Source organism: Cladophialophora immunda (genome assembly GCF_000835495.1).
Source record: "Cladophialophora immunda strain CBS 83496 unplaced genomic scaffold supercont1.7, whole genome shotgun sequence".
NCBI classification, from domain to species: domain Eukaryota; kingdom Fungi; phylum Ascomycota; class Eurotiomycetes; order Chaetothyriales; family Herpotrichiellaceae; genus Cladophialophora; species Cladophialophora immunda.
Window position 1 is genome coordinate 366,627 of NW_015622547.1, and position 25,494 is coordinate 392,120.

General features: G+C 54.5%; 9 protein-coding genes across 9 annotated transcripts; 5 read left to right on the forward strand and 4 right to left on the reverse strand.

Annotated features, from left to right (window-relative positions):
- The first annotated feature begins 2,400 nt into the window (after positions 1 to 2,400).
- PV07_10954 (uncharacterized protein) lies at positions 2,401 to 4,354 on the forward strand. Its single transcript, XM_016398335.1, has 3 exons — positions 2,401 to 2,752; positions 2,803 to 2,949; positions 3,016 to 4,354. Exons 1-3 carry the CDS (start codon positions 2,741 to 2,743, stop codon positions 4,294 to 4,296), a joined length of 1,440 nt encoding a protein of 479 aa, XP_016242897.1. The 5' UTR covers positions 2,401 to 2,740; the 3' UTR covers positions 4,297 to 4,354.
- Positions 4,355 to 4,594: 240 nt separating this feature from the next.
- PV07_10955 (haloacid dehalogenase, type II) lies at positions 4,595 to 5,824 on the reverse strand. Its single transcript, XM_016398336.1, has 2 exons — positions 5,767 to 5,824; positions 4,595 to 5,702 (listed from the first exon to the last, which is right to left on the reverse strand). The coding sequence occupies exon 2, from the start codon at positions 5,577 to 5,579 to the stop codon at positions 4,773 to 4,775; it is 807 nt and encodes a 268-aa protein (XP_016242898.1). The 5' UTR covers positions 5,580 to 5,702; positions 5,767 to 5,824; the 3' UTR covers positions 4,595 to 4,772.
- Positions 5,825 to 8,393: 2,569 nt separating this feature from the next.
- PV07_10956 (uncharacterized protein) lies at positions 8,394 to 13,448 on the forward strand. The gene is made up of 2 exons (XM_016398337.1): positions 8,394 to 11,970; positions 12,023 to 13,448. The coding sequence occupies exons 1-2, from the start codon at positions 8,958 to 8,960 to the stop codon at positions 12,976 to 12,978; spliced, it is 3,969 nt and encodes a 1,322-aa protein (XP_016242899.1). The 5' UTR covers positions 8,394 to 8,957; the 3' UTR covers positions 12,979 to 13,448.
- Positions 13,449 to 15,114: 1,666 nt separating this feature from the next.
- On the reverse strand, positions 15,115 to 16,951 carry PV07_10957 (uncharacterized protein). The gene is made up of 2 exons (XM_016398338.1): positions 16,666 to 16,951; positions 15,115 to 16,573 (listed from the first exon to the last, which is right to left on the reverse strand). The coding sequence occupies exons 1-2, from the start codon at positions 16,798 to 16,800 to the stop codon at positions 15,515 to 15,517; spliced, it is 1,194 nt and encodes a 397-aa protein (XP_016242900.1). The 5' UTR covers positions 16,801 to 16,951; the 3' UTR covers positions 15,115 to 15,514.
- A 157-nt stretch (positions 16,952 to 17,108) lies between these two features.
- Positions 17,109 to 18,791, forward strand: PV07_10958 (uncharacterized protein). Its single transcript, XM_016398339.1, has 2 exons — positions 17,109 to 17,233; positions 17,289 to 18,791. The coding sequence occupies exons 1-2, from the start codon at positions 17,197 to 17,199 to the stop codon at positions 18,248 to 18,250; spliced, it is 999 nt and encodes a 332-aa protein (XP_016242901.1). The 5' UTR covers positions 17,109 to 17,196; the 3' UTR covers positions 18,251 to 18,791.
- On the reverse strand, positions 18,424 to 19,589 carry PV07_10959 (uncharacterized protein). Its single transcript, XM_016398340.1, has 3 exons — positions 19,300 to 19,589; positions 19,106 to 19,192; positions 18,424 to 19,028 (listed from the first exon to the last, which is right to left on the reverse strand). Exons 1-3 carry the CDS (start codon positions 19,462 to 19,464, stop codon positions 18,918 to 18,920), a joined length of 363 nt encoding a protein of 120 aa, XP_016242902.1. The 5' UTR covers positions 19,465 to 19,589; the 3' UTR covers positions 18,424 to 18,917.
- Positions 19,590 to 19,763: 174 nt separating this feature from the next.
- On the forward strand, positions 19,764 to 21,512 carry PV07_10960 (uncharacterized protein). The gene has a single exon (XM_016398341.1). It carries the CDS (start codon positions 20,348 to 20,350, stop codon positions 21,272 to 21,274), a length of 927 nt encoding a protein of 308 aa, XP_016242903.1. The 5' UTR covers positions 19,764 to 20,347; the 3' UTR covers positions 21,275 to 21,512.
- PV07_10961 (uncharacterized protein) lies at positions 21,358 to 22,595 on the reverse strand. The gene is made up of 2 exons (XM_016398342.1): positions 22,402 to 22,595; positions 21,358 to 22,336 (listed from the first exon to the last, which is right to left on the reverse strand). The coding sequence occupies exon 2, from the start codon at positions 22,273 to 22,275 to the stop codon at positions 21,439 to 21,441; it is 837 nt and encodes a 278-aa protein (XP_016242904.1). The 5' UTR covers positions 22,276 to 22,336; positions 22,402 to 22,595; the 3' UTR covers positions 21,358 to 21,438.
- A 497-nt stretch (positions 22,596 to 23,092) lies between these two features.
- On the forward strand, positions 23,093 to 25,227 carry PV07_10962 (uncharacterized protein). Its single transcript, XM_016398343.1, has 3 exons — positions 23,093 to 23,774; positions 23,835 to 24,102; positions 24,155 to 25,227. Exons 1-3 carry the CDS (start codon positions 23,334 to 23,336, stop codon positions 24,925 to 24,927), a joined length of 1,482 nt encoding a protein of 493 aa, XP_016242905.1. The 5' UTR covers positions 23,093 to 23,333; the 3' UTR covers positions 24,928 to 25,227.
- Positions 25,228 to 25,494: the final 267 nt, after the last annotated feature.

The window sequence follows — 25,494 nt, forward strand, 5'->3', positions numbered from 1 at the left end:
AGGACAGGCGAATGCCCGTATTGGGCAGTCAGACTCAGGCCACGCACGGCCGCCTCTGCTCGGTGACTTGCACAAGCGGAAGGGGCGCTCATGTATCAAGACCATGTTTTGCAGATCATGGCTTGTTTGCGTGATTGACGAGTACGGTGAAGCTATGACAGCTCTTCGCCATGCATCGCTTGATGCAAGAACACGAACATTCGGCTTGCGTGTCGGGACCCGCCAATGCCAATGCCAATCCTCCAGCACCAAAAACACAACTTGTCAGCTGGCAATGGGTGTCGAGAGGAAAGCTTTTCCTGCATGATGCAGGCGCCACATGATGAGGGGTGGACAGAATACGAACAAGGTAAAGCTCAAAGCAAGCAAAGAGCAAAGAGCAGCGAATAAACGATGCGTGCGACTGCTAAACACTGGCATATTCCTCCTTCGCAGCCAAATCACAATGCAATCCATACAACCAAGTACTGTGAGGATTCAAGGTTGACACCATCCATCATTCCACGGACATGTTCAACGGCTAATAATGCCTTTCCTCTTCGGCGAAAACAGGTCCCCGCTCTCGTCCGCCCTTCAACTCCACCCGCGCAGAAGCAACTTCATCGGGCTTGATGGTGAACAGCCACCCGTTCATCCCAGTATCCCCCAAACAATCCGAAATCCTTGATGCTGATTTAAGCTCGACGTCTCGCCGTCTTGCAGGACGGGCCGCCGTTCTTATCGGATAAGATAGTTCTCTATCGAGATGGCTGGGAGGGTCGATAACGTGGTTTCCTTGACAAATCCAAACCGGGTCAACAAAGGTTTCGGGTGCTGCGAGACTTTGATATGTTTAATCCTGCGGCTAGACAGATGTGGATTGTTTCTTCGACGTGGGGTCACATCTCTATCCCCCCTTCCACAGGTTATCACAGCCGATGTTCCATGCAGAGTCATCAATGCGAGGCGTTGCCGATCACCATTAACTTGGCCATCCATGGCGAGACGATTCATGTGCAATGACTTTGCACCTCCCCCTTTCATTGGCCCTTGGTCTTCCGTTTCAGGCTTGGGACTTTGCGCTATGAGACTCTCAATAAGTCCGCGCAATCGCGAAACGCCCCCGATTCCGATCTTTAGCGAAGGCAGGAGTGACAACAAAGCAGAGCTACAGTATGGGAGACTGTCAGAGTGTGAAAGGTCGATTGTGTCCCTGGAGCCCTTCAGGCTCAAGGGCAAGACTATATTCGTTTGTAAATACAAGAGGTTAGGAAATACTAGTCACGTGAACCACTTTGACAGAGTCGAGGCAGTTCTTGAGCTGAGTGGTGGCTCAACTTCACCGCCATCGTGCGTCCAGCTGCACATCGGATCAGACTGCCTGTGGACTCAACGCATCATTCGGCATGTGAAGGCAGAAATGCGTCGAAGAGAGCGAAGGAACTTGATGTGGAGCAATAGTTTCCTTGAGTCGCAGGGACACCGCGGGACATACCTCTGGTAGGGTAGTTGCCGTGGCTTGTCCAGAATGGAGTCTTCACCCGTGAAGCCTGAACAGACGCTTGTAAATCTGAGCGTGAGCGGGCATACAAAAGCTCGAGGCAGCAGAGGATACTCGTAGTTTGGCTGTTCCCGAAAGTGAGTCCAGTGCATGCCATGCTCGAGCCAAATCCATATCATGATTGTTTCCGTGTTTGCCTTTAACGTCAGGGTGACTGAGGCGGTGTCACATGTTGTCGTCTACAATAGATGGCATCTCCGACTTCTTTCATATTCATGTCAATCGCCTCAGTGCATATTGTCGCGAAGGCAGACAGCAGCGGAATTTCCGGCGCCCATTATTCATCCTCTCAGTCGTGCCTGGCCACCGATGACTGACGGGATGGCGAAGTTTGGCAGTGTTAGGTAAGAGGTCCTTCACCCCCGCACTCTCACCGCGCCGTGAGAGAGCAGATTCGGATTGATTGTTGTTGTTGTTGTCGTCTGATGGACGAGGTTGCTGTACCACAGAACGGGAGTACCTAGAGACAGTCACTTCTGTAAGCCCGAAGAGGTGCCACAATCATCCACGAGAGCCTCGATTCCTCGGCGCATGCATGGGCTCGACATTCGGCCCTGGCCATGACGTCGTTGGTTTTTCCCAATGCCCTCATTTCAGGCGGGCTGGCCATTGCTGAGCACGGGTGAAGCTTCAACAACAACCAACCATGGATCGACAAGACAAGAGAAGCTCACCCGGCCCCCAGACGGGTCGGTTGAAGCTCTACTCGCCTCATGTGTCAAGGCAAAGGACTCGAACGAGAAATACGGACTCCGAAGGGCATCCCAACCTCCTGCACGTGTTGCCTGCGTTGCCAATCTGCCTGCGTTTTGCGGGGCGGAATTGGGCGCGGAGAGCCTGAAAAGTCTCGAGTAAGCACCATATCCGCAGCTGAGACGTTCGAGATGCAGCTGAACAATTGACCTGCGGAAAGCCTCAAGTTGGGTTGGAAATCCTTTCCTTTGCCCTCTCGTTCTCTTGGTCTCACCAACTGCATATATTGGCCCTGTCGTGTGTTGGACGGTGTGACCACTGACCAGATTCGCTGCACATCACTTTGTCTTGCCTGAGTCCGCAACCCAAGGACCTCGTCGTCTTCCTTCCCGTCGAGCTGTAGAATCTCTCTGGCCCATTTTGATCGGTGCACCTGGGGTCCTGGATCCTGAAATCTCGCCTTCACCTGCTCTGAGATCCTCAACCACCTAATTCCAGGACGATATTATGGGGGACTCGGTGAGCTTGGCCACACCTGTCCTCTCCCACGCCGACTGACTTCATGCCAGCGACCAACACATCAACATGCCGACGCTGATGGCCATTTCCGCCGAAAAGATAGCCAGTTCCGTGACTGGATCTCCAAAGAGCCAGGTTCCAAGTTCCACCCCGACAAGGGTAGATACGCCCTCTATGGTAACTATGGTTGCCCTTGGGTAAGCCAGCTCCTACACATCCCCTGGCGCGGCGGGTATAGACTCATGGCTGACACTTCGTTCAAGGCGCATCGAACCATCCTCGTCCGTGGGCTGAAGTCGCTCGAACCCGTCATCCAGCTCATTACCACCGACTTCGACCTGACCGAGAACGGCTGGACCTTCAGCGGGCGAAACGGCAGCTTGGGCGCCGATCCTTTATACGGCTTCACAGGCATGAAGCAGCTCTACCTGAAGGCCGATCCAAGCTATACCGGCCGCTACACCGTGCCCGTGCTATGGGACAAGAAGACCGAGACCATCGTGAACAACGAGTCGTCCGAGATCATCCGCATGCTGTACGATCAATTCGACGACTTTCTAGAACCCGACCAGAGGGAAGTCAACAAACCCGGTGGTGGATTCTATCCTGCACACCTGAGGGCAGAGATCGACGCTATGAATGAGTGGGTGTATCACACCATCAACAATGGCGTGTATAAAACAGGGTTCGCAACCACGCAGGAGGCCTACGACGCCAACGTCTACCCTCTCTTCAGGTCACTGGACCGTCTCGAGGAACACCTGAAGGATCCGTCCCACCAACCGTACCTGTTTGGCGAATCCATCACCGAAGCGGACATCAGGCTCTACACGACCCTCGCGCGCTTCGACGTGGCATACTACAACATCTTCAACTGCAACCTGAAGATGATCCGGCACGACTACCCTCGCCTCTCGAAATGGTTGCGCAACCTCTATTGGGACACGTCCGACCGGACCAACGGCGGGGTGTTCAAAAACACCACCTTCTTCGAAGTGTACAAGTACGGCTACCTCCGGGCGAAGGGCCGCCAGATGCACGGAGGGAGTGACCATGGATGGCCCGTCATCATCCCGCGCGGGCCGATCCCGGACATCGAGCCCCTGACGGATGAAGAGGAGAAGGAACTCATCGAGGGCACCACGCGTAAAGTGAACGGCTTGACGCTCGGCACCCTGCCCACCGGAGGCAACCTGGGCGGCGCCGCCTCGGCCAATCCGTTCAGCGCGCACGGCGACAAGGCCGGCATGGGCGCCATCTTCGGCGCGGACGTGGACTCCCCCAACGTCGGTGACGACGACGACGACGTCGCCACGCCCACCACCGCGGCCGCCACAGCCAGCGTGGGAAGCCCCGCCAGCACCCACAACGGCGCGGACGAGGACGACGGTGCGGACGGCGGCTTTGACGAGAACGGCGAATTCCACCCGCGCAGGGTGATCAAGCGGCGGACCACGTACAGCGACGCCAACGCCAAGTGGTACAAGGCGGCCAAGAAGGCCGAGAAGAAGATGGGAGCTCCGAGCATGCACTTGGCGCTGTGAAGAGCATGGGGGCATGGAGCTGGAAGATTCAGGGGAGAGAGAGAGAGAGAGAGAGAGAGAGAGCCGCAAGAAAGAGGAAATGAGAACCCATAAGAAGGGGTTAGTTAAACAAGGCTATGTCGGCAGTGCAGAGACAGACGTGGAGTCCGGGAAGCGTAGTTGAGGGCTATGGATGGAGTGCTCGTGGAGTTTGGGCCGATGTAGACTGCCAGATCTGGAGAAAAAAGCGTTTTTCTAACAAGAGGTTGGAATAATGTACGAAGTAATCATGACTACGTTCGGAACAAAAAGTACTTCTTCCCAGCTTCTTTGCGTGGCAGTCGTATCTACATCTTTTGACGGATGATATATACGAGATCTACATTGTTTTGTGCTATATGTATTGTTTGTTTTAGGGTATGGCAGGCAAGGCTCGCCCCACGGAGATACCAGCCATGTCCAGCATCCCAAGGATAAACCACACACGGGCCCGTTGGTTACTGGACGCCAAACCTCCTGGCAATCTCCAGAAAGCCTCCCTCGCCCTCGTCGAGGCCGATCCACATGTCCACCCAGCCCTGCTGCTTGGCCTGCTCGGTGTCCTCCTTGGACCAGCCTTCCTCCTGCGGCCTCTCGATGTAGATGGTCTGGTAGCCGCAGCCGCGGGCGGCCTTGAGGTCGCCGAGGTGGGCGGCGACGAGGGCGCACTCGGCGGGCTCCAGGCCCAGCTTCTGGGCGGCGCCGAGGTAGACGCTGGGATGGGGCTTGTAGGCGCCAAAGTCCTCGCCGGAGAGGATGTGCTTGTAGGGCAGGTGGCCGTGCGTGGCGAGGTCGCGCAGCAGGGCGGTGTTGCCGTTGCTCAGGGTGGCGGTCTCGAAGCGGGCGTTCAGCCTGCCCAGGCCCGGCGACGAGTCGGGCCAGGGGTCCAGAAAGTGCCAGATCATGCTGATCTTCTGGACCTCCTCGTCCGTCCACAGGCCCTCGAGGCCGTGGTCGACCAGGATCTGGTGCAGGGCCTCGACGTGGTGCTGGTCCACCGTCTTGAACTTGGAGGGGTCCTTCTGCGCCGCCGCGGGGTCGTACGTCCGCGTGAAGTGGTAGTACGAGGTGCGCCACAGCTGGGCGACGGCCGCCCACGAGATCTGCGCCGCCGCGGTGCGCGCGCCGCTGGGGATCGAGGCCGTGGGGGAATTGAGGGCTTCCGACGCCGAGAGCGTGAGGTACTTGGTCACGCTCGAGCGCCAGTCGACCACGGTGCCAAAGACATCGGTGAGGAGGGCTTTGGGGGGGTTGGTTGTGGACATGGTCTTTTCTTCTTGTGCGGGGGGTGGGAGGAATCAAAGGTAGTGATTCAGTAATGAAAGAAGATCGACTTAGCTGGATTGTCTCAATGCATTGCTCGTGGAATGTTGCCGTACTCTAACTGTCTGTGTCTGTGTGAGTCATCCAAACACAGGTACAGGCAGAGGTTTGGGGAAAGGAATGGTTCACAGTGATGACGAAAGATAGCGTCTTTTTCCGGGGCAGATCGCATGAACTGTCGTTCAAGCCGTGGAGTTCAACTCAATGTTTGGAGATACAGGAACGGTTCAAGCAGCTGGCAGAGACGATTGGGGATCTCCAACCTCGGCATGGCATGGGATGGCATGGGAACAAGGGACCAGTGCATGTTGTAGGTGTCTTTGTGTGTGTTCAATTATTATTGATGACTTCGGACATTCTCCGAGGAGTGCGAGAGTACTCCGTATCTCCGTGTCATGATCCTGTGTCACTGTGAAGGTAATGTCCAAGCGCGAGGCGAGTGTGAGATAGCACCTGGTAGAGGAACCGGCTACCAAGAAAAGAGAGGGAACTTTGCGGAGGCTAGCCCCATTCCTCCTCTCCACCGAGGGAAGCCAGGGAGCTTCGAAGGGTAACTACTACTCGTACTCGATACAGAACATCCTCGGGGTGATCAAGTCCAGTTTGATCGACAACAAGGGGAAAAGAACCTGTGGGCAATCAAACATCGGGCACGATGCCCAACGAGTCGTGGATCAACCTGGAAGATGGCAGGGAAAGGTGAAACAACATCACACACACGACATGACAGCAGTTCCTGGTTCTTTGGAACTTGGACAGGAAGCGAAGGGGGAAGAACGTTGACGGGGTCTCAAACACGAGGCGAGGCGAACAAGCCGGAGGAAGGAACCGAAAAAGCCACCCAAAGGAGGGGAAGATGATGGTCAATCATTCGTAGTAGCAGTGATGTTGTTGTTGTTGTTTGCTAGCATTGTGGCAGCCAGTCAAGGTTTGATTTCAGGATGTGATGGACAGGGTCACAGCGTGCAGACCACTAGGGAATATTGTTGATGGGCGTGACACACCCACGTTAAAAGTGTGATGGGAAGAGTGGCCGCCACCATGAGGGTTCGGGTACAGCAAGCATTGATCCTGTGCGACGTTGTTGTCGGTGCACGGAGCATGATCAACATGCCGGAACAAGGAAACAGGTAAAGACCCAAACCTTGCGATCGGAGAATTTACTGCGAAACAGAAGATTTGCACAAGCACAGAAGCCTAAATATGGCCTCGTCCAAGGTACGAGCCCGCACGGAGTTGCGGCAAAGGGCAATGTGAAGGAGGAAAAGGATCCAGCACAACCTGACTCGATACGACTGGGTGGCCGCCGAAATAGGCCATGACCAACACAACGGTCGCAGTAAGCGAGAGTGAGAGAAGCGCACCGACCTGAGCCGGACTAGAAGTAGGACTACGAGAAAGGTGGGTAACAGTTCATGCTGCATGCCGGTGACGGTGGTTTTGTTCCCCCCATGCATCATTTACCAGGATGGGGGGACGGGAAGGCGATGCAGGAAGCCTAGACGGAGGAGAACAGAAGGGAGGACGAACGAAGAAGGGGTTGCCAGAGCCAGACGAGAGGGACAAGTAGTAGTAGTACGGACGGAGGAGTGGCCCAGCTGCGACCTGCACCCAGTGTGTTTATTGCATGCACATGTACGTACAGTGCCGCAGTCACAGCCAGTCTGTGGTCTGTCTGTGGCCAGTCCCTCCTTATTATCATTTCCCTCCCCTTCCACCTCTTTTCTATCATCAGTGTCCATCATCCACGAGGTACTCGGTACAACTGCCCACGACCACGGAGGAAAAAAAAAACCTGTCGGTCCCCCAGGAAATTGTCAATTTGGTACCTCGATCAAATGGCAAAGCCCCCCAGACGGAAAGGCTAGTGGCCAGCTACTGGTGAGAATCTTCCGGCGGTGGTGACAGCCTGGTGGCAGTGGTGGCAGCGGTGGGCACCTGGTGGGGAACATGAAACACACTAGACATGCCACCAGGAACTTGACTCCAGACCGGCCCGTTGCTGCTGAAGACCCTAAAACCGCCCTGGTGGCCCCTACTAGGCTACTACCACTCACCCTGGGCTTCTGGGGCCTATTAGCTCAATCGGACCTGCAGTGGCCTGAAGCCTGGAACCCCGATCTTGTGGTCTCAAAAGTCTCACCCAGCATTTCCGCACACGTCTTGACGAGGAGGTACGGAGTATGGGTATCGCGTATTTCGAGACTGCTGCAGGAATTGTAGAACTCGTGCGCGTACAGATAACAGCACAAAGTCACCGTTGGACCATCACCGTTCCAACGTGGCCGCCACGACCACCACCACGACCACCAACCCAACGTCCGCCACGGGACCCCCCCAGCTCTTCAACGCCCAAGAACTGCCACCAGACAGACTAAGCTGCGTCGTCCCTCTCGGGCTAAGGCGGATGCCCCCGTCCCATGGCAGCAGCCCTGGTCGGTTGCTAGCCCCGCGCCCACCGCCCACCACCCACCGCCCGAGCTCGAGCCTCATTCCCTTAGGGTTGGTCTCTTTTCATTTTGCCCAACTCCACCCTGCAATCCCTGGTCAGATAGACGTCCTCGCCTGCGCCCAGTGATGCCCCTGAGCAATGATTTTCCCGCGATTCAATGCCCTCATGCCCAATCAATTCCTGGCCCAATTTTGCGCCTATGCCGGCCGATCAGTTCCAGCTCGCCCAGGTGGCCCAGCAAGCCCATGGCTCCGCTCCCAGACGCGACTGCGGGCGACTCTCTTTCCCTGCCTATGAACAAAATCCTGAGCATCACTTTGAGGCGAACGGGCTTCGCTCGACCCAAGCCAGAGGATCAGGCCTGACCTCGCCGGCCCTTTTTCGACTCTTTTCGCTTCAAAGCAGCAATCCCTCGTCAATCGTTACCCTTGCCCTCGTCCGGTCTCTCCATTTCACAGACTAGGCTGGAATCAGTGCAGCAAGCTTTCTCCTGTCCATCTGTCAATCCTATCGCAGACGTTCGTTGCTTTGTCCGCGCTTGCATGAGCCTCAGGTGCTGTTCTGTCTATTCTCTTGTCAATCTTGCATGACCATCTCACCGTCTCAATCCGCTGCTTTCTTCGAGACCTCTCACGAGCCCGCGGTGCGAACCCTCCAAGCCCCCGTTGGCTCAATAATTGTTGTTGCGTTCGAGTCGTTTTCCCGTCATGTGCTGCAAGGTTCGCTGAGTAGTGATTTATGTCACTATTCGCTACAGGGATCAGAAGCACAAAGACGAGCTATTCAAGCGACCAGAATATGTGTATGCCCGACGCGGGCTGCATTTGAACTGGGGCCTCATCGAGGGCACAACGACCGTTGACGAATAATGGACCCCGAGGTCAGCTACTCGCTACCTTCGCCCACAGACACTCCATATCGAACACCGTCCAGTTCTCAATCCCTCCGTTCCCGGCGGTACGAAGACATGTCGCCCTCATCTACACCTCCCCCAATGCCCGAGGAACGAGCCAGCAAAAGACGAAGTAATGATTCCATTCACTCCAACCCTGCTTTGGACGAGAACATCTCTCCACTTGATCCACGACGATTTACACCCACGCTCCATGCCTCGCTGGTCTCGGAAATCCTGTCGTTACGGCGAGACCTCGAGAGTCGCACCAATGACATTGAAAAGTTGGAAATCAGCCTCCACGCCTCCCAGACTCAAAATGAGGTCCTCAATAACAACCTCTTGCAGGCCAACAAGGAGACGAGATCAGTCAAGCGGCAGATGCAAATGCTCGAAGGAGGTACCTTGTCCGCTCTCAACGACCTGGCCAAAGAACGAGATGACGCCTTGAGCGATGTCACGGATCTGCGCAAGCGTCTCGAACAAACCCAGAAGAAGGCCAAAAGCCAGGAGGACACGGCGGAGAAGACCCAAGCCTTGTGGGATAAGGACAAGGAGACTTGGCTCGCAGAAAAGCGTGGCCTCGAAACCAAAGTCCACATTGCCGAAGGTCGGCTGAAGGTCGTGCTGAGCGAACTCGCCAATGCTCAGCAGCATCCAGCCCCTGCCTCCCCCACCGAGCGTGCGCACAGCCGCAACAGTATAATGGACAGCCCAAGCAAAGGCTCCATCATTGCTCGGAGAGGCCGGAGGCACAGTGCGACGTCGGTCAACAGCGACACTCATGGAGGTCGGGTGTCGGTGTTGAGTTTCCACAATGGCATCTCCATCAACTTGGCCGACGAATTGGCCTTTGATGAGATGGAAGAAGACATGCTAAATGCACTTGACAATGACGATGGCCGGGTGTCCCCTGACGCACTCCCAGAGGAACACGTTCGACCCGCCTCTAGCTTATCCATCAAAGCGAGGAAGGTGTTGGGTCTACCTGTCGACTTTGAGGATATGGAACGTAATGACAGCCCTGAGCATGATCGTTCGGGTGCCATTTCTGCGGAGGGGAATCGACGTCGACCAAGCATCAAATATGTAGATACTGCCATTCAGTTCTCCCCACCATCGTCCCCGTGGCCGGTCACAGATCCACGACCCAAGGCCAACGGCCACCGACCCTCAGAGATTTCAATTGGAAATGCCAGACAAATTAATGTTACCCCAAGCCCGGTCAGCCCGCAAGACAGTATTGATATCGCCTGGGAAAAGCAGCGACCTATCATGGTATCTTCAGGCTGTCAGACTGTCGAAGCTCTCCCGAGTCCACCCCTTACACCTGACAAGCGCGACGCAGGGCTGGCTACAATTCCAGAGAGTGCTCTGGAAAGAGTTGAGACCGCCACCATTGGAACCCAGACCGATCCCGCACAACCAGTCTTCGACCAATTCAGCCACAAGCACACAGCAAGCGAGGAGACTCTTGATTTGAAGGTTCCCCTGATTGCCATTATCCCTCCCGCGTCAAGACCTGCCACACCTGAAACTAATGTTGTGCTACCACCCCGAACCAAGAACGCAAGTACCCAGGTCGCTAACCACTTACTGGGAGGATACAAGTCGTCTTCTATGCAGACCGAAGAAATTCGAGTCGATATAAGAGCCATTGTCCCACCCTCCGAAATGCCACCTGCTCCATTGTCAAGTCATTACAGGCCACCAATTTCATCCAGGGCCTTACCACCTCCAATCCCTCGAAGCAGAGTATCTCCCGGTACCTCCATGTTTGCGTCGAGGCGTTCGGCTATGGCTGGGCCGTCCAAGATACCTCCTGTGAACGACAATGGACCTCTCACGAGAGATTTTGCCTCAAATATGCCCCGACCCGTCAGATCAAGTAGTCTTTTCGCCGGATTCGATGACGACGCCGACAATCGTGATGACTATATCGAAGAAGACACCTTCGCAGAAGACGATATTTTTTGTCGCCCAACCGCGAAATTTGTTCTCAAATCTGGAAAAATGGTCTCCCAAGACCTTCGGCTGGAGGATGTCAGTGAGAGTACAGCAGTATCTGCAGGTGAGGCAGCTGCTCTGGAGAACCTCCGGCTATCTGAAGACAGCTTACCGCCAGAGATGAAGGCAATCCTCTTCCAAACCAGGACGAGCCCACGCAGAGGTTCCCAACGTCAGAACATGGGTCTGAAATTGAAGAGGATCCCATCGGCCAAATCAAACAACATGAGAAGAGCAGCCTTAATATCAAGCGGAGCCGCTGCCCATCAGTCTTCGCACTCCCAATCCACCACCGGTTCTTTGGAAAGCAACAATCCGCCTCCCTTCCCCGTTCCTTTGCGATACAGCTCGGCGAAGGTCGGCAAGTCCATTAGTGAAGGTGGAAGAAGTTCACCCGGCAGCAGCAACGCGTCGCCCACCAAACGACCGAGGAACAGCAAGTTCGCCAAACCGATGTTGCGAAAGGCGAGATCAGGACCAGCGATTTCGCCTCACTCACAAGCCCGAAAATCACGAAGTCGGTCACCACCACTAGAACCACGGGTATCCATTGTCCCAGAGATGCCTAGCTTCCAGATGCCTACAACAGCACCGGCCCCCGTTATTGAGCCCTACGGCAACCCGCGGGAGGCGAGTGCGCCGCGACCGTCGATCGCAACCGGGCCTAGTCGACAGCGCAGTCACACGAAACAGAATTCTGACGTACTCTCAATGCAACAGACATCGGTTGTAGACTCTATTGCTCAGACGATGGTCGGGGAATGGATGTACAAATATGTAAGGAGGCGAAAGTCTTTCGGAGTGACCGAGAAAGCGGATTGGGATGCCAACAAGAGCGTTGAGGAGATTTCTCAAAGTGTGACCAACAATGGTGTCCGTCACAAACGATGGGTTTGGCTCGCGCCATACGAGCGTGCGGTCATGTGGAGCAGCAAGCAGCCAACGTCTGGGACGGCCTTGATGGGCAAGAGTGGTCGAAAATGTAAGTTCTACATGAGCAAGAGTGGCCTACCTGAAAGCTAATTACCAAACAGTGACGATCAAGTCCGTGCTCGATGTCAAAGACGACAATCCGATGCCCAAAGGAGCAGTTACTGGGCCGAACTTCAACAGGTCTATTCTTATCTTGACTCCGCAGCGTGCACTGAAGTTCACAGCAACATCTCAAGAACGACATTATATATGGTTGACGGCGTTGTCATTCTTATCACACTCTCCCCTCAGCGTCAACGACCTTACCGCCATCCCTCCGCCGCCACCGCTTCCTGAACACGAAGTGTCGCCTGCTCCAGCACCATCACTTGCTGGATCGCTCCGCAGACGACCAATTAGAGACTCGATCCGATTGACAAAAGGGGCTGCTAAGTCAAATCCTGGAACGAGATCTTTCACGACCGACGGATCGTTGCCAGTGCAAGACTCGCGACCCCCAACGCGTGACTATTACGATCCGTTGACGGACCCTGCTCTACCACCAACAATACCCCGCCACTCTCGGAAGCGGAGCAACACGGCACCTCGAGCGCCACCGAGCTCTTTCAGGAGCTTCTCTACGAACGGAGTGACCCCGAGTCTACCAGGACCGGGATCGAGTTATTCGCAGAGTGTGCATTCCACAGCTGTGTATTCCTCCGACCGCGGCTTATATACGCCCAGCCTGGGAATGCAAAGCGTTATCAGCAGTCGAAGAGGCAGTGAAGCAAGTGCTTCCGGAAGGCCTCCTCTTCCAACCTTCATGGATAACAACCATACGACGACCATGAGGATGGATGCCTTCATCGAACATGAGCAAGGCACATCCTCAGGCCGGCCTTCTTTCAATTTCATGCGATCAGGGCAAGGAAAGAGAAAGGACATGGGCTACTGGGGCGCAGAACAAGGAAGAGAGAGCATCAGCCCCGTGGACTCGTTGCTCCACAGCGAGATGATGGCAGCAAGCTCCTCCACGCGAGGAAGCTACGAGTCGAGAGATCCATGGCGCGGGTTCTGAATCCTCCCTCACCCGAAAACGCGATCCCAAACATTGACCCATTGAAAGACGATTTTTAGTCATAATGTGTACAAGTGACAATGATGGAAAAAAGAATCAGATTTCTGCGCAAGCAGTGGATGACAGGACGAAATCCGGCACCCAGCTTGGAATATCGTTTTTGCTGCTCCGAAACAGTCTCACTCCCTTTTCTGGCAAATGGGAGATGGCGTTTTCTTTGACTTGGTCTGTGGGACCGGATCGGCCAAAAGGAATTTGTTGGCAAAAGAATGGGATGAATTGGCCCAAGCCTCGGTATGGGAGGAAGCTTTTGCTGGATATGTATCTGTATATCTGTCACATACCCCCATTTTGTACGTGTTGGTTGTTGTACTCTCCGGCGTTCAAGCGAGTATCTTTGCTGTATGGAGCCACTGTGTGCTCGACAATGTTACAATGCAAATCTGCGGCAATTGCCTCTTTTATTTTACACCCTCTTTGTCACCTAAATGGTACCTTATCGTTGCAAGGCTGAAGGACCACCAGATATGGGTTGAGTTGATTATGTAAACGGCAGCCCCGCGATTTCATCCGCCAGGCTGTGGCCTCATCCACCCCTCCATTGGTTGAACTCGGCTTTGAAGAACGACCATCAACTCAAGTCTTTCTGCCCTCCAAACACCCGCTGCGGTCCTTGTTCTTACCGGCCTCTTTCTGTGCTAACACCGCCGATCATATTTTCCTTCGACGTGAGAATCTTGACTGCTCTCCGACCACTGCCTGCTATCCTCTCCCGACATCGGTTTCCTGAAATTTCACTTTCACAGCGGCTCGAACACGACGCAAACATGCTAATCAAGTAATGCCACCGTCACAAACCGTCTTCCCCTCCTTCCTACGCTTGCTTGGAACAGCTATTGCTCCGAGTGTCACTGGGCAACGGTGAAAACTTCCACAGTGTATGAATCTGAGGCTGACACTCAATCATCTGTAATACAGAGTGCGGACGTTGACGGGCAAGGAGATCGAGTTGGATATCGAGCCAGACTACAAGGTGTGCCATGTCCCGCGCCCCAAATATCTACCTTCCCATCACCTCCGCATCCTTCAGAGACACAGCCGGATCAAAGCAGAAGGGGGGGGGGGGGGAAGAACCCAAAAAGAAACAGGTGGACCGCAAAATGCCATCGCGTGGAATATCTTTCGATGCGGGAAATGAAACCAGTTATGAATTCTGACCAAGGTGATGTGCTGCGGCAAACGAACAGGTCTACCGGATCAAGGAGCGCGTTGAGGAAAAAGAAGGCATCCCGCCCGTCCAGCAGCGGTTGATCTACGGCGGGAAACAGATGTACGTTTGACCCCGCCACTCTCCTCCCCCTTCTCTTCCCCAGGGTGCTCAGCTAACCCGGCATGTGGAATAGGGCCGACGAGAAAACCGCGGAAGATTACGGCCTCGAAGGCGGCAACACGTTACACTTGGTGCTGGCGCTGAGAGGCGGGAGGTGACCGAACTCAGGCCCGTGGGGAAGGGGGGAGGGGAACGGGGTCCGTCGAGGGGGGGGTGCGAGAGGGCCCTGCGTGCGTGTGTGTAGTGGGTAGGAGGAGCTTGTTCCTGAGTCGGGGTGAGTGCTGCACGGCGGACGGACGGAGACGGGGAGCGAAGGCCAGATGCGATGCGAAGATATCAGATGGCGCGAGGGAGGCACGAGCCATGACTGCGGCTCTGCCTTGCCTTGCCTTGCCTTGACATGACATGACATGACACCTTATTTTTTTTTCACAGCGAGGGGACTCGAATCAAGCGACCGACCATGATCGCGAGGGCCATTTGGGCAAAAACAAGAAGCAAAGAAAGCAAACAACCCCGAAAAGAAAAAAATCACGAAACCCGGAATTCCCATCATCATCTTCTTCATCATCATCTTCACCTCCTCCGTCCCACTTGATGCGCCCATGACCATGACCATGACCATGACCAAGCCCGGAGGCCACCACTAAGTAGCTAGCGATCGGGGGACGATATCACGGAGCGGGCAATACCTATTAGGTACTTTGGATGGCGACAGACAATCAAACGACGACGGACCAGGCAGGACCAGAGCAGATGAAAGGGAAACCCCGGGGAAACCCATCTACACCTTAGACAAATATATTGGTGATTTGGGGCCTCCAACAAAGAGCCGTCTCCACTCAGATGTTATTCCAGATGGTGGTCTCATGCCCGGAGAGATGTTCTTGCCAAAATCTCGTCTATTGTGCCCAGGAACTCGGTGATTTCCCATCCATTGAGCCGTTCAGATGTCCAAACCTCAAAATCTCCCGACCTCATCTGGCATCGCCATCAAATTTTATGCTTCCAGCCTTCCGTTTGCGCCCAGAAAAACTCCCAATATTTGATGCTTCCGCGCAACTTTCGCATATCAGAATATCCATTTCAAGTGGTTCCGCATCAGAAAAGCATCACCCGTTCCTCTGAATTCTTGGTTCTTTGCATCTGCAAGGTTCAACTCTCTACTGTTCGTCGGTATCGTTCTAGTTTCTCTTGAAAACCTCGTCAGACAGGCTTGGGTCGTTTATTGGGACTTGTGTAGAAGAGATTTGGCGCTTCGTGCTTCCTCTTCAGCGGTTGCAACCCCTGTGACCGGGATCCTGGTGCTGGGGAGAGCTTCATGGGACTCCTCGATCGAGGCAGGAGATCGTTGGTGTGGACATTGTCGGGCTTCAGCATCCTCCGTGGCGTTTCTGCGTCGTCGTCTGCTCGTTCCCGTATTCGCTTTGGCTGGTCCTGATCGTAGTCACCCTCATCCGAGTCTTCCAGGAAATCAAGGGTCAAGCTGCCATTTGCATCCTCACATCCTTTCGAATCCACCTTGCTCACCGATCTCCCCGACTTCAAGGCCCGTAGCCTTGACTCTCTATCACTCGTAAGATCATATGGCTTTCCGCCACTTGCAACGGCAGGCTGAGGTTTTGTTTTCGGTGCTAGCGTAGGAGGAGCATACAACGGTGGCCTTGATGATGAGACGTTCCCGGTTGCACCGATCACCGAGGGTCTCTTGGGCGGCGGACTCAGAGCCTTCTTCGCCTCTGCGGCCTGCAGGACCTTCATCTTCTTCACCTCCTCGACAAAATGCGCCGGCGCCTTGACCACACCTGTCTGCCTCTTTTGTAGCTCGTGCATCGGCCGGTTCATTTTGCCAGCTTTCGCATCCTTTGCTTCCTTGCGAATCTTCTGCATGAGGGTCATCTTACTGGCGCCCTTCGCGCCGGTTTTGCCAGAAATATAGTTCCACTGGATCCTGGCCTTTCGCGAAGGCCCAGGAGCATTGCTGCTCGAATACAAGCCCACACTGCGTGAAGTGCTCGCTATCTCCGCCGTGTTCTGCTCCTTTCCTTTCTGAATAACCGCCAACGCAGCTTTCAACGCGGCCTCATCATTCGAAGAATCCTTGGTTGCCTCTGCTTTGAGCTTTCTGTACACCTTGTACCAATTCTTCGGGTTGGAAGGTTCGTGCCGCTTTAGGTCCCAGTCGGGAATGTCTCGCTTGATGAAATTGAGCCAGAGTTCAGCGTCATGACCGATGATTTGCGGAGACGATAGCTCGAGTTGGTGCTACAAGTAATTGATCAGTATGATGACAGGGCTAAAGAAGTACGAAGTACATGGAGAGAGAGGTATCGGACGATGTACAGGACGGCACCTACAAGTTTCTCAGGACTCTCGATCTTCAAAAGTATCGGTCGGATCAGGTCATAGTCGAGATCACCAATGTCTGTTATCCGGTGGACATTGCGGGCGCAGGCCCGTCGGGCCATGTCGAGAAGGCTGTCGGCAGGCATGGGGATGGCTGACCCGTGGTCAGCTGGCGGGAGCAGGCGAGTTCTCAACGATGCCGAAGGAGAAGAACATGCGGAAGGGTAGACAGAAGGGTCAAGGCAAGAGCGTTTAACCGAGTATGTCGCCGATGTCGCCCTTGTGCATAGATCCTAGCCCCGTAACAAAGGAACGAAGTGAATCGTGGGGTCGGGACAAAGTGGCTAGGTGCGTAGCTTCCGCTGGAGTCACAGCCTTGCAGCTTCCGAACGCAGCGTAGTTCAGCCTCATGATCTCCCTCCGCACACGGCCATACTGCACCCGCTGCGACGACTGGCATTTGGATGCGCGAGAAACTCCAACAAAGACAATTTTCTTTCTCTATAATCACGATACCGCACACTTCTTAAAGAGCAGAGGAGATGGCGACTTTCACAGTTTTGGATCAAGCTGAAGAAGGTAATGGATGTTTGCTGCGGATTGAATACACCTGAAAGCTCTGACTCCTTTACAGACAAACTCCACGCGACTCGGCTTCTAGGTATTGAAGAGCGGCCTTTCAAACGAGTCTCAAAACGCCTTCTTGCATCCATCACTCCTATCAACTCTTTCCTTGCGCGACCGAGCCCGTCTGATGACGACGACGCTACAGCAGAATCGTCTGCAGACCAACATGAGCATTTCCTCGAATCCCTGACGCGGTTTCGCGAGGACGTCATCCTCGACTTCGCAGCCTTTGAATCCTCCATTGCGCGCACAGAGTTCCTCCGTGCTGCAAACACACGAGAGCGCGAGCGCTACGCTGCAGAAAAGCTCAAGATTGAACAAACTGCCAACGACGTGCGGGAGAATCTGTCACATCTGAGAGTGCAGCTTGATGAGGCGCAGAAGACGCTCGCAGTTCGAAAAACCTATGATGTGCTAGCGGAGAAGATCACTCGGGATGAGAAGTTAAAAGTCACGAGAGCCGAGCAACATGTCAATCTCGAAAAACTCAAGGCTGAAATCGAGGAGTTGGAGCGTGAGAGCGCCGAGTTGAAGGTCGCTTGGGGCGAGCGGAGGGAACAGTTTGAACGAGTTATGCAGGAGGGAACGAGGCTGAGGAGGGTAATTAGAGATGAGAAGGAGCCAGAGCCAGAGGGCGAGAAGGACGACGCTGACCAAGAGAGGGAAAGAGAGGGCGACGATGGGGAGGGGGAGAGGGAGAGAGACGGGCTGTCTACTGCTGGGACACCCAGGCCTATGGACGACGCGCCGACGCCCTTCCCAGCTGGACTCAGAGGAAGCGGCATGTTGACGCCTAGGTCGAATCTGCCAGAAGAACCTGCCAGTGCAGAAGGGACTACGCCGCGGCGAGCAGACGAGGATATTGATATGCATGGAAACAATGGAGTGTCTTCTGCGGGAGAAGATGCTATCAAAGAAGCCGTAGGTGCTGCTCTTGAGAACGCAGCAGACGACATGGACACGACCTGAGCGATTTGCGAGACCATTACAAAATGGGTCTGCAGGTGCAGACATGGAGGGTCCCGCGTCCGCCTGGCCGATTTGTGGACAACGTTGACAACTTCGCCTTTGCCCCCGAAGACGAGGAGACCTCGGAGACGTCCCAGAATTACTTATTGGCTGGCAATCTCATGACTGAAGCCGGCCGCTGTTCGCGCACTGAATCCATTTCTGGGCCTGGGGACAACAACGGAGATCCTCGTGCTCCTGTATGATCAAGGGGGGAATAGCGATCAACCTAACTAGGATCTGCGGACACGGTTATGAGAAATGATGGGAAGAATCAAGGAGCCCATCGATATCTGGCCCATTTGGGCTTACCGACTTCGTGTCAGTCGATCAACTTCTCTGGGACGTTCAAGACTCTCATGTGCTCTGTCTGCTCAATGAACGACACACTGGCGAGGTTAGAAGCAAAGGAGAAGGACCAAGCCTAGCTGACGTTCAGAACCCCGAACAAATTTCCCCAGTTTCAAGGTATGGGAGAATGTGATGCTCCAATGTTCATTTCAATCGTTCCATCATTGATTCCGGCTATAACTCAAAGCCGCTTTTTCACATCGCTTCTCCTTGGCATTTCCGTCCCTGTCGTCGTAGGTCGTCCTCAAGTCTTCGTTAGAAGGAGTGGAGCCTTCATTCATGACATAGTCCTCTCTTCTCCGGCGATCGGATCGTCCTTCTGCGCTTCTTTCGCCGCCTTGAGCACTTCAACCGCAGTGTTTCGTTCGTCTTCGTTTGTGGCTGTGTCCTATACCACACAAAAGATAGGCTGCTGTTAGCCACCCACCATGGCGTGGAGAGCGCCAACAAGTGTTGAACACTCACCAGGAGGTTCTCAAGCTTCTCCCTCGCGTTTGTGATGCGATCACGCAGCGTCGGGATGACTACCTTGGTCTCTTCAAGGGCTCGACGCTGTAGTAGATCGTTCAGGGTATGTTAGCCTCAGTCACACCAGACAGGGCCATTGCTCCAAAATCATTTCCGGTGGTGGATGAAATACACGGCTAATTGGGACACACCTCTTGTCTTAGTTTATAGTCATGGTTCTCATCGCTCCCGTTGGCTTCGTTCTCCAACTTGTAAATCCGAGCCTCCTGCTCCTCTTGCTCCTTGTAGTAGGATGCTTCTTCCTTCAGTAACCGCTGTAGCGAAGAGGTGGCGATCTGGATCTGGGAGGGCGGCATCTTTTCCGTTCTGTCTTTGAGGTGGATTCTGTGAATCTGAGAGGTACACTTGCTTTTGTTTACCCGATCAACACGAGTGGTGTAGGCAGCAGACGAAGAACATGTGGGGAAGGCGAACACGGCCGAGAAAGGTCTGAGGCACGAGGAGCGGCACAAGGCACAAGGCAGAATGACGTAGGAGGCCTAGAGGCGCAGGCTGGCACTGGCTGGTAGAGGCGCTCCTTGGCACCGACTTGGCAGGGACCGGGTCAACATCTCCTCTAACAACTCACTCTTCGTTACTCTCACCACCATTACATCGCCAATCCCTGACCTACCACGACCCTGTACCTCCCTGACCCTCGCTCATCCAAGATCCTGAGCATCCGTACACCACCGCCCATGTCACCTATGGGCTGGTGTGCGGCCGGCCAGAACTCCCTCGGCGTTTCCCGTTGATGACAAAGTCGACGGCGGAATATTCAGCAGCCCGCCAGTCTGCACGTGGAAGCGAGATTCCGTTTACAGCGGCTGGCACCGGGCTGGCCTATCATGGTTCTGCGCTTGATAAGATGGTTCCGACTTACCTAAGAGGGCGCGTGTCCTCGTCGCCATGACTTGCATGCCACGAAACCTTTTCAATCGCGGAAACGGTATACCACGGCTTTCTAGTCTGATGATCAAAGATTTACGCAGACCGGGAATCGCTTGGCGTATACCTAGTAGGACTGGACAGAGTCAATGGTATAAGTATCAACATATCCCGTCTCGCTGCTTGTTTCTTTTCCCACATACTCAGCGCTCATCCCCGCCTGTCCTTGCGCAGCCCTGAACGACGGTACACACACACACGCCACCTGCAAGACCTCCATCTAAATCAATCGTCGAGCACCCCGAATAGAACATGCGTGCCATCACAGTTGCTTCCTGGGGTTCTCCCCCTCAATTCACCTCGTCCCACCCTGAGCCTCCACCTTCATCCGCCGACACTGTCACTCTCAAGGTCCTTGCAAGTGGTCTCCATCAACTTGTTCGTTCGCAAGCCACAGGTACCCACTACAGCACGAAAAACGCAATTATCCCCTATATCCCAGGTGCCGACGGCGTCGGCGAGACCCCCGATGGCCAACGCGTGTATTTCAACAGCATTGCAATGGGCGGCGGGTTTGCCGAATACATCACCGTGCCGAAATCCAGTGTATCGCCGCTTCCCGAAGGGGCGGATCCAGTTGCGATTGCTGGACTGATGAATCCGGGCATGTCGAGCTGGATGGCGTTTGCAGCTCGGGTTGACCCACCATTACCGAAGGGGTTTACGGTCGTGATCATGGGGGTTACGGCGATTAGTGCCAAAGTTGCGGTACACTTTGCGCGGGTTAAAGGTGCGGCCAAAATCATTGGTGTGGCAAGGAATGGAAAGGAGATGGCTTCGATCCCCGACCTGGACGAACGTATCGTCCTCGCCAACGATCCCAGTCAGACGGACTTCTCATCCTTGACGGATGTCGACTTGATTCTAGACTATCTCTATGGTCCCGCCGTTGCTGCCCTTTTCGCCCAACTCAAATCCACCGTCCCTACGCAGTTCGTACAGATTGGCACGGTTGCTGGGAATGATATGGCATTGCCAGGCGCAATCTTGCGGAGCAAGAACATCACTCTACGAGGAGCGGGCCCAGGTGCGTGGACCATGCCACAGTATGCCAAGGAGGTGCCAGACTTGCTTGCAGCTGTGGCCCAGCTGCCTGATATGGACTTGAAGGTGAGGAAACTGGAGGAAGCAGATGCGGCGTGGGCGGCGAAGAAGGAGCGGACTGTGTTTGTGCCGTGACTGGCCGACAACGGCTCGGGTCCTTTAGAGCCATCGGCTTTGAGGGCGAACATTTAAAACAGGATGCAAAAAGAGCGAGAAGGTCGGGTTACGAATCTGCTATTGCCAACCGCCAGACACGCGGTGGGATGTTTGGTCTATTGACGGGTTTGCTGTGGACGGTGCTATAGGCCAACCTCGATTTCTATCCATATGCACTTGATCGTGGTCGTCTCCAAAAGCCCCATTTCGTTCTCTGTTCGAAAACTCACATCATGTAATCTTGTCTGCACTGCCACCTCGTCTGTCTGGAGTGCTCTGCTCCCTTCGCGTCTTTTCGGCATTGAACTACTGTCTCCGGTGCTCGATTCAGAGAACTCGGGACTGCGCCACCCCAGATTCCATTTGCCTGTCTCACCTGTCGGATCGTGGTCTGGCCCGGGGAGAGAAAAGGCCCGTTTGAACCACGACGTCTTGGTGGGACGGGGTGGTAACTGAGTTTCTGGTGCGGGTTGGACTTGGAACTGTGGTTGGAGTTGTGATTGAGGTTGAGACTTTTCATCCCGTCTGTCAGATCGTGTCTCCTCTGCTGCGGATGGATTCGAGAGCTCTCCCCTGAGCAAGAGATCCAGTTCTTCAACCACTGCTTGCTGTGTCCAGAAGGAGGAGTGATTCTCGGTCCCGGAAAGGGTAATGACGACCCCGGTGGTCTGGTGGCTGGGTATTGAGGGAGAAACAATGTTCTGCTCGGTCAGAGTTCTTGTCGACGTCAGAATGTCCGCTGGAACGACAACAACGGTAACATGATTGCACAGGTTGGACACATGTGTCGCAAAACAGGGTATGAGAGACTCTACGACCAGCTCGTAGATACGTCGAGTACGTTGTTGACGGATCAAGGAGGTGCTCGACGCTGTTCTCGTTCTTGAGTCCTGGGCTGATGCTTTGGGTGAGATAGCGACCGCCTCTTCATAGCTGGGGATGCGATCGTGGGGATCTATGTCGAAGGGCGTTTTGGACATGTCTATAGGAGGGATGCGTCACTGAGCTGAGGTCGGATGGATATGGGTATGGCCCCCCAATCTGTCGTAGGATGGTTTTGTGAGCGGTATGATGAGGACAAGGAAGTGGATGACATGAGGACCTACTCCCATCACCGATCAGCCTGATCGTCACTGTCAAGAGGCAGTGGTTCGCTCAAGAAGCAGTGCCATGCCCATCTGCCGACCTTAACCGGTGAGTGCTGGTTCGCGAATATTATCTCAGGTGGAAAGTCAAACGACGCCCGGTGGCATTAGCGAGGAAGCAACCGTTTGCTTCTAGAAGGCTAGGAACGGCTTCCAAGGACCAGGGACTCAAGGGCATGCTTTTGGGGCCAGAGTTGGCGTGGAGCTAATGATCTGAGGCAAACAGCGCAGGGCCTTGAAGCGTGGGACGGTGGGAGAAGAAAGCCTCGGCGGGCCAAGTGCAAATTAGTGCCACTCCCAAGCACCAGCCTGCGTCCATTGACTGCGACTGCGCTGCCTGCGCCCGATCACGGTGCCACCACCTCCATCATGCCATCTCAGATCAGACACCACCAGGTCTGCCTTGATCCATCCAATTCAAATGCCTCCTCCACCACTGCTCTCCCGTATTCGCATCTAACTAGCCGTGCAACGACATTCCGTCCTCGTGACAGTCCCCTCTCTGCCTTGGAACTCCACATGCATTGAACTTTCTCCTATCCCGACACCAGCAACCAGGGCGGTGGTACATGGCAGACACGGCGGATCCTCGCTGTGGACTAGGTATACCTGTGAGTAACATGCAATGGGCAAACACGCCTTTGTGCCAACCACGAGGAGTCCCGGTATTTATTCCAATTCCCACCTTCCCTCAGTCTGCTCTTTCTCTTCACATCCCGACCAAACAAATCCCTCGTTGACAAAGTCCTTGTATCACTTGGAGGCCTCTGTGTGACACCATCTTCTTCCCCTTGCATCAACATCGCCCACCCAACCTGATATAATACCAGCTCATCTTGTTAGTCGACATAATCTACTGATACACTAGTTCGCCTGTTACCACTCCAGCCCTTATGCCCGGCATGTGGTATCACATCTCCAACGCCAATGAGTACCTCGTGGTCACTGGCGCTGGCGTCGACGATGTACGGATCGTCAAGAAAGCCTTCGTCTATCCATGGCAGCGCGTCGCTCGCATCTCCGTATCGCCCTTTGACTTCTCCCTCAACCTGCAGGCCATGACCATTGAGAAGCTCCAATTCGCCCTGCCTGCCGTCTTCACCATTGGCCCAGATAACAAGCCTGAAGCCCTCAAGAAGTATGCGTTGCTCCTCAGCGGGAACCCGGATGGCACCCCTTCCGCGGGCAAGAAACCGGGCCAGGCCATTGTGCCGACCCAGAGAGGCCATGTTCAAGACATCGTCAAAGGCATCATTGAAGGTGAGACCCGGGTCATCGTCTCAAGCATGACCATGGAGGAAATTTTCAAGGAGCGACAGGTCTTTAAGCAGAAGGTATCCCTTCAATCGGACCCAATTCACGAGCACGAGACGCGGCACTAACTGGACTTGCAGGTCATTGAGAATGTCCAAAATGAATTGGACCAGTTTGGCCTGCGAATCTACAATGCCAACGTCAAGGAACTTCAAGACACCCCGGGCTCCGAATACTTTGCCTTCCTCTCCCGCAAAGCCCACGAAGGAGCGTCCAACCAAGCCCGTATCGATGTGGCCGAGGCTCGCATGCGAGGTGAAATCGGCGAAGCTGGGAAACGTGGTCATACGAAGCAGGAAATCTCCAAGATTGAAGCAGAGACCGCTGTCCTCGAGACCAAGCGGAGAGGTGAGACAACTGCTTTGTATCAGTGTGGCAAGCACTAACACAACAATCACAGCCGACAAAGCACAAGCAGATGCCGAGCTCACAAATCGGCAGACAGAGTTGGACATGACCATTCAGATCAATCAGATCCAAGCTCGGAGAGCCGCCGAGACCCGCGACGCTGAATTGCAGAAAGAGGTCGAGACGAAGAAGGCAGCTACCGAGCTTGAACGTCTTCGGGCCAAAGACCTCGTCCGTGCCCAGATCTCAAAGGAAACAACACAGCAAGAGGCTGATGCCGACCTCTACCGCGCATCCAAGCAAGCGGATGCCAGAGCCTACGCCAAAAAGCAGGATGCCGATGCTCAGCTGTTCGAGCAGCAACGTCAAATTCAAGCCAGCGTCGAACGCCAGATGAAAGAAGCCGATGCAATGTATCATGCCAAGATGCGTGAGGCTGAAGCAACCAAAGCACAGGCGGAAGCGTACAGGGAGCTGGCCGATGCATTTGGCGGACCACAGGGTCTGCTTCAGTTCATGATGCTCAAGGAGAATACCTACGAGAAGCTCGCCATGGCCAACGCAAAGGCCATTCAAGGCCTTCAGCCCAAGATTACCGTGTGGAACACCGGCAGCGGCGATGCCAGCGGCGCCATGGGAGAAGGCATCGCCCCGATCAAGAACATCATGCAGTCACTGCCTCCGTTGCTCAGTACGATCCAGGAACAAACCGGCATGACGCCGCCGAATTGGATGGTGCAGATGCCCAAAGACGTCAACGGACATCTCAAGCCCGAGGAGCGGCGAAAGATCTTGAGCCACAGCACCGACGAGAAGAAGGGCTGAGCCAAGCTTACGACATCTCACGCGGAGACACTCGTAGGAGGTTCAGCAGACATTGGATCCGGAGTTGCGAGGCTCGCGGCCACAGGGATGGAGAATCCGCTCACTCACTTGCACAATGCTCTCTCTTTTGTTTATGGCACATGGCGCAATTTGGAGTTAGGCTGGGGGACGGGCGGTGTTTTTGCACTGTAATGAAGCGCGCTTGTATCCTAGTCTATAGGTTGCCTTTGCTTTGCTTTGCTTTTGTCCACAATTCGCGCGTTGGAATGTAATTGTATATCAAATCACACCAAGAATCTCTGAGCGTGCGCGTGCGTGTTTCTTTTTCAACTCGCTCGCCTGCTCCTTGTCCTCGGTCTGCCGATAACACTCGCTCTGGCTTTCACCCCCAAGTGGGAGGTCGTGTACCGAGCACTGGTGAGTGGCATTGGGCGATACCTGTGGGCAGTACGAGGTCAAACCCTGGAACTCGCCGTTGTTGACCTAGGGGGTTGGAGAGAAAATGATCACACTTCCCCTGCTGATACGGCGTTGAAATGAGCTACATGCTCGGTAGCCATGTGTGTA